This window comes from Myxine glutinosa, chromosome 1 (genome assembly GCF_964187855.1).
Source record: "Myxine glutinosa chromosome 1, kmMyxGlut1.1, whole genome shotgun sequence".
In the NCBI taxonomy this organism is placed as follows: Eukaryota; Metazoa; Chordata; class Myxini; order Myxiniformes; family Myxinidae; genus Myxine; species Myxine glutinosa.
The window spans coordinates 151884034-151893390 of NC_136261.1; the positions used below are offsets into that span (position 1 = coordinate 151884034).

The window sequence follows — 9357 nt, forward strand, 5'->3', positions numbered from 1 at the left end:
AGCCCTGACCTCAATCCCATTGAACACCTTTGGGATGAATTGGAACACAGACTGCGAGCCAGGCCTAATCGCCCAACATCAGTGCCCGACTTCACTAATGCTCTTGTGGCTGAATGGAAGCAAATCCCCACAGCAATGTTCCAACATCTAGTGGAAAGACTTCCCAAAAGAGTGGAGGCTGTTATAGCAGCAAAGGGGGGGACCAACTCCATATTAATGCCTATGATTTTGGAATGAGATGTGTGATGTTCAGATGTCCACATACTTTTGGTCATGTGGTGTATGTCTGAGATGGGGGTCAGTGTTCATCAATCAACAAAATCCTGCTCCCTTCAGAAAGCTGGCCTATATAACCAGATAACAAGAAAGAAGCCATTACTGAAAAAGATACATCGAAAAGCTTGTATGGAGTTTGCGAAAAAGCATCTAAATGATAGTGCAGGCAGGTGGAGAAAAATGTTGTGGTCAGATGAGACAAACATTGACCTTTTTGGTCTGATTTTCAGAATTATGTCTGGCACGAGCCTAACACTGCACATCACCCAGTCAACACCATCCCGAATCTCAAGCATTGTGGTGGCAACATAATGTTATGGAGCTGCTTTTCATCAGCAGGGACTGGCGAGTTTGTCAGGATAGAAGGGACAATGGATGGTGCAAAGTACAGGAGAATCATTGATGAAAACCTAATTGAGTCAGCCATGAATCTAAAACTGGGTAGGACATTCACATTTCAGCAGGACAATAATCCGAAGTTCAAAGCTAAGCCACACTGGAGTGGCTGAATAAGAAGAAAGTAAATGTTCTTGAGTGACCCAGTAAAAGTCCTGACGACGCAAATTGAACATTAATGGAGAGACTTGAGGATTGCAGTCCATCGATGATCTCCATCAAACTTGGCAGACCTAGGGATTTTTTCACGTGAAGAATGGGCCTGTGTGCAATGGAGTACGTATCCGGAAGGGGAAAATATGGGAGACGTAATGGTCCTCATAGGTTAATTAGCTTCTATGGGAGGAATGGTGATTTACATACGGAAAAGCAGATGGTTGATTGTGAGGGAATAACCGAGTGAGTGGATGTGTGCAATGTGTGCCTGTGTGCAATGGAGTACGTATCCGGACGGGGAAAATATGGGAGAGGTAATGGTCCTCATAGGTTAATTAGCTTCTATGGGAGGAATGGTGATTTACATACAGAAAAGCAGATGGTTGATTGTGAGGGAATAACTGAGTGAGTGGAGGACCAAACAACGTGACTAAACTGACTGCGGGGTTGAATGAAAGACTAATGGGGTAAAGGAGGGGTTGGTAAATTGAGGTGAAGCTGATTTATTGATGGATTGAGGAGATTAAAAGCAGCAAATGGAGAGACACCGCACTGGGAATACACAGACTAACCACACAATGCACTCCCCCCCCTCCCCCTTAGATGCCAGAGTAAATACATTTTCACAATCGTTTTTTTTATGGCTTGGTGGTTACAAGACAGGTTTTATACATTTTTATGGAGGTTCCTTTATGTGCTTGTAATTTATGTAAAGTCACACTGAAGTTTCCTAATTCTCTTCTTCTCCATAATGTATTACACATAAAAATTCCTCCATGAGCCAGTGATCCCTGCAAATTTGTTAAAAGTCAAGTTGTGCACAACATTTGTGAAGTCAATCGCTTAGTTATGAAAACTAGTGAGGTACCCATACTACGCATGGGTGGGAGGCCAGAAGCAAACAGACAATGCAGAAACGGCGAATGCTAAAGCATGAAACCAATAAATTCCACATTCCTGTAGCACCTTCAGTCGCACGTCAGACATGGACAGCAAGTTCGTGAAGGACTTCCATGAAAAACGTACCCGTTCGCAAACAAACGGGCACGTTTGTTCTATACCCAGTCAATGGCGAATCTGCATATAGCGATCCGCGAATTTCACGTTTAGAAAGTAGAAACCATCATGGTAGTTCGTCATTCACTTGAACTCGATATCTCTTTTTGTAATTCCAAACAGCATAACTCCAATAACAAATTAAATAGCATTAATATAAAAAATATACTTTTAACAACATTCGTGAAATAAACAAATATTTAAATCCTGATGTGAAGTTCCGTACGGTTGGGTGAACACAATTACGAATTCAAAATCGTAATTGTATTCACTCAATTCCAATCATCAATTGATACTTTAACAAAACGATTAACACGATTAACGTTTAACAATTTAACATTACGATTGAATGACGGTTGTATTGGGATATTATCAAACCCGTGCATTGCCGTCATCTGTCCACTTCCGCATTCACGGCAGGTTCATAATTCTCATCAAAATCTAAACAGTATTTGTAGAATTTCAATAAAAGCCACATACATCACTGTTCATATCGGTAAATATTATTCCATCGTGTTTGGAAAAATTGGAAAAACAATATAGCCTATTTTACTCCCAGGGGGTCCCAGGATTACCCACCCAAAATATCGTTGCGATCGGTTCAGCCGTTTTTGCGGTACTTGCGAACGGACGGACAGACGGACATTTGGTGAATTATAGTAAGATGGATCTTTTCGTATTTGTGCAATTTTATTGTTGCATGATGACTAATGCAAAAAAACCCTAAAACCTGAAGGACACAATGAATGCAAGAGTGCTAAAGTTATGTAAAACCGTACTGGCAAAAGTAGAAGTAGAAAAGGTGTGTTAGATAGCAGGTACAGCTACAACAATAACTAGAAGAGCACTCGGTAGAGAGCACAAGCCCGCCAGGCTCAACAGTTTATGTTTTGTATCCCACTGATAGGTCGGATCTGGATTCAGACCTGAACCCAAATTGAATCGCTGGTTCGCGACATCTAACTAACTCATCCACCTAGTTTAGTCAGAATCAATCCATAACTTGTTGAGATATCGTGCTATGTATCGGTTTAAGCCCTATCACTCAATGATGAAGAATCACGTAAAAAAATTCTCAGATCCAGACATGGATCTTGATCTTCACCAAAAACCGAATAAAACCTCAGTGGCGGAGTTAAATATGAATAAAAACAAAAAGATAAATGTTCAGGAAAGATTTAAAAAAAAAATTGTTTAACAACGTTTGCACATCCTTAAATGTGGATTGGATTAACCACTCATGGAATAATGAATCAAGCAGATTTGGAAAGTTTCATACCTGTCAAGATGAGAATGCACAAAGGAGGCCCCATCAATGATGTTACAATTTCGACCAAAGTCATGATGTTGCATCACATAACACGAATCAACTGCCCTCTTGTTTCTCTGACCTTTGTCAAGATAAGCCTTTCTTATTTTTTTAACCAATAAGCCTCGATTCAGTGAGTTACAATACTTCTTGAACTGACTCGTGCTGTCTAACAAATCAGAATGACACACACCAAGACATGACTCCAGTGTTGACCGGCAAAGCGAATAGCAGGAAATGTTACCAAACATGGTGGTTTTCGAGAACCACAAAGATATTATGAAACTAACAAAGGAAAACACATTATTACATTGCCATAGGAAAGTTACAATTATTTAGATAATCTTCTGAACATTGATTTGTTTTCAGAAGAATCAAATTACTATTTATTCTTATATAAAATATATTTTGCATTTGTGGGAACTCTGTTTATAAATAAATCTCACTCCAACCATAAAAAGACATGCATTGTATAAACACCAGCTGTTATGGTATAGCATGGGAATGCAACTTGCCCATCAAGTTAGTCAGAAGGAACACTTTTTGACTGGTGCCTGGTTTATAAATTCGTTCCTGTAGGCTTTTCAAACAAGTTAAAAACAAATAAAATGCATCATTTATTTTAACCTCTTAATCTTTAATTTAATCTTTTTAAATCTTATTTTAAGCCTGGTGTTGGCTTAGCGGTTAGGGTGCCGGCTTGGGATCCTAGGATCCTGGGTTCGAATCCCGGTCGATCGCTGAATTAACGCCAGGTGGGTTGACTCAGCCTGTCATCCTTCCGAGGTCGGCAAATTGAGTACCAGCTTGCTGGGAAGAATGATCCTGGTGTGTACCCTGATTTAGAATAGGTACACCGTATCCCTGCGCATCGTAAGAGCGTGCCCAAGGGTTGGCGTCAGGAAGGGCATCCGGCCATAAAAACATTGCCTCAAACAGGCAACCATGATTGTCATGGGGCCCGCAAGGCTAACCCCGCTCTAGCGGGGAAAAATGGCCTTAAAACGATCATTCATTCATTCATCATTAATTTTAACCTCATCCTTTACTTGATAACCTTTGTGGAGGGTTCGAAGTATCATTCATTGTTTGAACAGAGATATTGTAAGGGATGTGATTTCGGTAATAATTTGTATATAACTGGACAATACTGTACCAATGAATCTTAGAAATGCTTGGTAAACTGCAGTTGAATGGGTGTTATGTACGGTATTGTGCTTTACCATGCAGTGTGTGTGTGTGTATATGTATGTGTAATGTGTGTATGTGTATATGTGTGTGTGTGTGTGTGTATGTGTGTATGTATGTATATTGTTGCGGATTTGAGAATCCTGTAATTGTTGTAAATATCACCCTCTGTAAATTGTAATGATTCTTGTAAATACCTCCATTTGTGTAAAGGTCAAAGGTCGTCCCCTTAGCTAGTCCATGTACAAGCACGTAGGCCACCATAGAACCTCTCTATAGTTATTTCTTATTCTATGTCAGTATAAGGCTCTGTTTCCCATAAATTGACACTGCATTGCACCGAATCGAATAAGATAGTTCCCTTTTCAAGTTTCCCCCAAATCATCTCTTCAAAAGTGCCAGTAACATTGGGCGGTTTTCTGCGGCGTTCGCCACCGTTGCATTGGGCGGTTTTCTGCGGCGTTCGCCACCGTTGCATTGGGCGGTTTTCTGCGGCGTTCACCACCGTTGCATTGGGGGGTTTTCTGCGGCGTTCGCCACCATTGCATTGGGTGGTTTTCTGCGGCGTTCGCCACCGTTGCATTGGGCTGTTTTCTTCACTCCAAACTCCATTACGCACGCGGTCAACTCAGGGGAGAAGGGCGTGGCCAGCCCATCGTCTTCAGGAGGTGGAGCCAGGAAGCCCTTGCGCCCAACCAGGACTCGGTGGGCACGGCTTGGTAAGGTGTGGCCATGGCTTGGTAGGGCGTGGCTATATAACCCGTGGGGGGGGGGGGAAGCCCCCACCAGCAGATGACCGAGGGAGATGACCGAGAGAGCCAGAGGCGTGTCGAGGCAAAAACCAGCTCTGCCGCATGCAACGAACGATAGACGTGTGCCTGCCGACGCCTTGCTGCCAGCCCGGAGCGGAGCTGTGTGCCGGGTTTCGCCTCAAACCCACAAGCGTGGACCGAAGCGCGAGCTTGGAGCCGGACCTCGACGCCTACCATCTGCTGGGACGGGACCCTCCTCTGCCGTTCCATATCAGCCCTGCCATTCCATTCTTTTGTGTACGTGAGTTTGTTTTGTTTGTCTTGTCTGGGGTTTTAAGTAAGTTTGTATAAGTAGAAATTGCTCTGTGTCCTTCTGCTCCTTCCATTTCCCTGTAAATTACATTTATTTTCTTCTCTGTGTTGGTTGTGTGTAAATAATTAATAAATCCCTGTGTTCTTTCTTTACCCCTTTTGCTTCTTCACATTCGGTCGCTTTAGAGGTTTCAACATTGAACACCTGTGGCACGATTTGGCCAACGTTTAGGATCGGGTTTAGTTTTTGTTAATGGCTCGAGCCGCGGGCAAAAGTAGACGAATGGGGGGAGACATTGAAAAAAGTAGGGGAGCAATTGGGAAATCTAATTGAAGAGTGTGGAAACAGAATGGGTGGCCGAATTAAAAAAATGGGGGAGAACATGGATTGCATGTTGGGCGAGCAGGTCCCAAGGGTGCACGACGAGGTAAAGTGGGTTGAGAAGCGCTGGTTGAGCGAGGCGGCGCAAAGCGCGGTTAAAATGACGGGTATAGAGATCGCGACCCAGGGTTTGGGGAAGCCGGCGACCGCTGAGGTAGAAGAGGGAATTTTAATAAAGCCAGCGGTCGTCGAGGTGAATAAAGAAAAAGTAGTGGGCATTGAAATTGAAAAGACGACGGAGGTAGCCCAGGAATTGAAGGAAAAGATGGATAATGTACAAAGTCTAAGTTCACATCCTGATGCCGTACTTGCTAATCCTTATAAAGATTTGCAGGTGCGCGTGGAGAGGAGGATCCCAAAGGTGAGTCGTGCTGTATATGGTGCTAAGAGATTTTGCAGGAGGATGTTTGGCGCAGAAAGAATTTTCGCGCGCTTGGGATCAAGAAAGCATCCGGGCGTTGGTGAAGGGTCCCCTGTGAGTGGTGTGAGTGGAAATGGCACGCGTGTAAGAAAAGAGTGTGCGTCAAAGAGTGAGCGTGTTACAAAGTGTGGGAGTGATACCGAGTGCGAGAGCGAATGCACGTCGGAGGGTCTGTGCGATACGGAGTGTACGTGTGAGGGTGAGAGTGACCCATAGAGTGAGTTGGTGGTGGAGCGGGTGCGAGAATGCACACTTGGAATGGTTGAGAGTGTGCGAGAACGCACACCTGAGTTGGTTGTGGCGTGGGTGTGGGAGAGCCCATTGAAGCACGTGAGTGGGTGGATGCGAGAGTGCACGCCCATGGTGAGTATTACGGAGGACGTAACGGAGGAGAGGTATGGAACGAAGTGTGCGAACGACGAGGGTGCGCGAGAGGTGTGGTGTGTAACAGGGAGTGCGGTGGTGGAATGGACGGAGTGTGTGGAATGTACGGGCGGCATTGGAACGCCGGGTTTGGTGAGTGTAAAAAGGGTCGCGTATGCGTGTGAGCATGCGAGTAAGGCATCGACGTTAAATGGAGCAGCGTTTAGGGCGACGGATAGCCGACGCGAGCACTCGGGGCGCGGTGCGCTTTGTTGGATGCGAGGCTCGGCGCGGATCGGTGCTGCATCGCTTCTCTTCGAAGCGTCGTGCACGATTCGGGCCTGGCCCCGCCCCGCACGGTCGAGTCCGGGCTTTGCCGGGCAAGGCGACCGGTCCGGTTCAAGGGCAGGTAGGAGGGATCGGAACGGCGCCCCCTTGTGGTTGCGGCGTTCCGGCCGGGCGGGATCGGGCCGGAGACCGCAAGGATCCGCACCGAGATGGTGCGTGGAATATCGGGCCGAGCATGCCGCCTCCCTTGAACCGAATGCCAGACGGACTCAACCTGCAGGCGACCAAACCACCCGGATTCATTGCTCGGCTTTGCGAAGCCGAGTTTTAATGATGTCATGACGTACCGAGAGGCTCAGATATAGCGGACTGTGATGATAATAGTGTTTTGGATCCGAAATTTTGGAATAGTGAATAGGATTGGCAGTAATGATTGGCAAATTGATGATTGGTAAAATGATTGGCAGATGATCGGCAAAGTGATGGGCAGAATTGGAATTTGATGGCAAAATTGATAGTGGGACATGCCCGATGTGGTGGGATGGCAACTCTGCCATCCCTCACAAAAACGGGGCACATGAGCACTAACTATGGGGTTATGGCAGTGAAAACTAGCCCGGGAGGGTTAGGATAAAATGATAGGGATCTAGAGAAGATTGACCATAGGTAACTGGAGATTTAAGTAGCGACATTATACCTGTAGTGGGGACGTAGAGAGTGGGGACGTAGTTGGATTATAACGACGAGGGAGTGCAATAGTATAAGGGGCGACTGGGAAGCGCGAGTTTCAAAAGGGAGTAGTCAGCTTAGATGATGCCATGTGTTTGTGGTTTATGGGATGAGGAATTGGTATGGAAGTTTTTGCGGGTGAGCATGTTGAGCAAATGAGGAATTGAGGGGCAATGCTCGGGAAAGATGTGTGTATGAGCGTGGGAGAATTTGGGTGCCTGAGGCAATGGTTTGGGGAATTGAAAGTGTATGGAGCAGCGTATTGTGAGAAGTGTGAGATGAGTGACATTGTGTTGAGTGAATGAGCTTGCATGGGATGCAAGTGAAGAACAGGTGTGTGGAACGCTTGGTGGGTATGTCCGAGGTGCAGCCGGGGGTGTGTCCGTGGTGCAGCCGGGGGGTGTGTCCGTGGTGCAGCCGGTGGGTGTGTCCGTGGTGCAGCCGGTGGGTGTGTCCGTGGTGCAGCCGGTGGGTGTGTCCGTGGGGCAGCCGGTGGGTGTGTCCGTGGTGCAGCCGGTGGGTGTGTCCGTGGTGCTGCCGGTGGGTGTGTCCGTGGTGCTGCCGGTGGGTGTGTCCGTGGCGCAGCCGGTGGGTGTGTCCGTGGCGCAGCCGGTGGGTGTGTCCGTGGCGCAGCCGGTGGGTGTGTCCGTGGCGCAGCCGGTGGGTGTGTCCGTGGCGCAGCCGGTGGGTGTGTCCGTGGCGCAGCCGGTGGGTGTGTCCGTGGCGCAGCCGGTGGGTGTGTCCGTGGCGCAGCCGGTGGGTGTGTCCGTGGTGCCGCCGGTGGGTGTGTCCGTGGTGCAGCCGGTGGGTGTGTCCGTGGTGCAGCCGGTGGGTGTGTCCGTGGTGCAGCCGGTGGGTGTGTCCGTGGTGCAGCCAGGTGGGTGTGTCCGTGGTGCAGCCGGTGGGTGTGTCCGTGGTGCAGCTGGTGGGTGTGTCCGTGGTGCAGCCGGTGGGTGTGTCCGTGGTGCAGCCAGGTGGGTGTGTCTGTGGTGCAGCCAGGTGGGTGTGTCAGTGGTGCAGCCCACTATGGGTGTGTCCGGTGGGTGTGTCCGTGGTGCAGCCGGTGGGTGTGTCCGTGGTGCCGCCGGTGGGTGTGACCGGCTGGGTGCGCCCGTGGTGCAGCTTGTGGGTGCCTCTTGGGCTTGGTGAAATGAGGAATTGGATGAGAACTACCGTGTGCATGAGCGAAATGAGGTATTGAGAGGAATTGCTCGTGAATGGTGTGTGTGTGTGTGTGTGTGTGTGTGTGTGTGTGTGTGTGTGTGTGTGTGTGTAGAAAGTGTACGGAGTAGTGTATGAGTGAATAATTGTGATGGTGCGTTGTATTGTATTGAATGAAGAAGCCTGGGAGGAAGGAGGGTGCAGGAGGCACCAGGTGTGATTGCACATGTGTGCAAGTGAACAGGTGTATGGGGCAGTGTATGAGTGAGTAATGGTGATTGTGTGTTGTGTTGACTGAATGGTCCTGGAGGAAGGAGGGTGCAGGAAGCACCAGGTGTAGGAGTGATTGCACAGGTGTGCCAATACAGGTGAGCATGGTTGAATGAAATGAATGGTATGGAATATATGGAGTATGGAATGGATGGTGTGGAGTGAGTATGGTGGAAACTGTGGAGTGGAGTGGATGGTGCGAAGGTGTGTATGGGGAGGATGGACCCCATCACGAATACCCGGGGAGGGTAGTTTAAGAGTTAGGTAGAGGGTATAGGTAAATTGTGGTTGGATATTG

At 47.7% G+C, this 9357-nt stretch overlaps 1 protein-coding gene across 1 annotated transcript in view; it reads right to left on the reverse strand.

Moving 5' to 3' along the window:
- LOC137429790 (integrin alpha-M) overlaps positions 1 to 3410 on the reverse strand; it is a 240431-nt gene extending 237021 nt beyond the window's left edge. The window contains exon 1 of the mRNA XM_078778582.1: positions 3164 to 3410. Within this exon, the coding sequence (XP_078634708.1) occupies positions 3164 to 3227 (64 nt within the window). The 5' untranslated portion in view covers positions 3228 to 3410. The remainder of the gene's footprint in view (positions 1 to 3163) is intronic.
- Positions 3411 to 9357: the final 5947 nt, after the last annotated feature.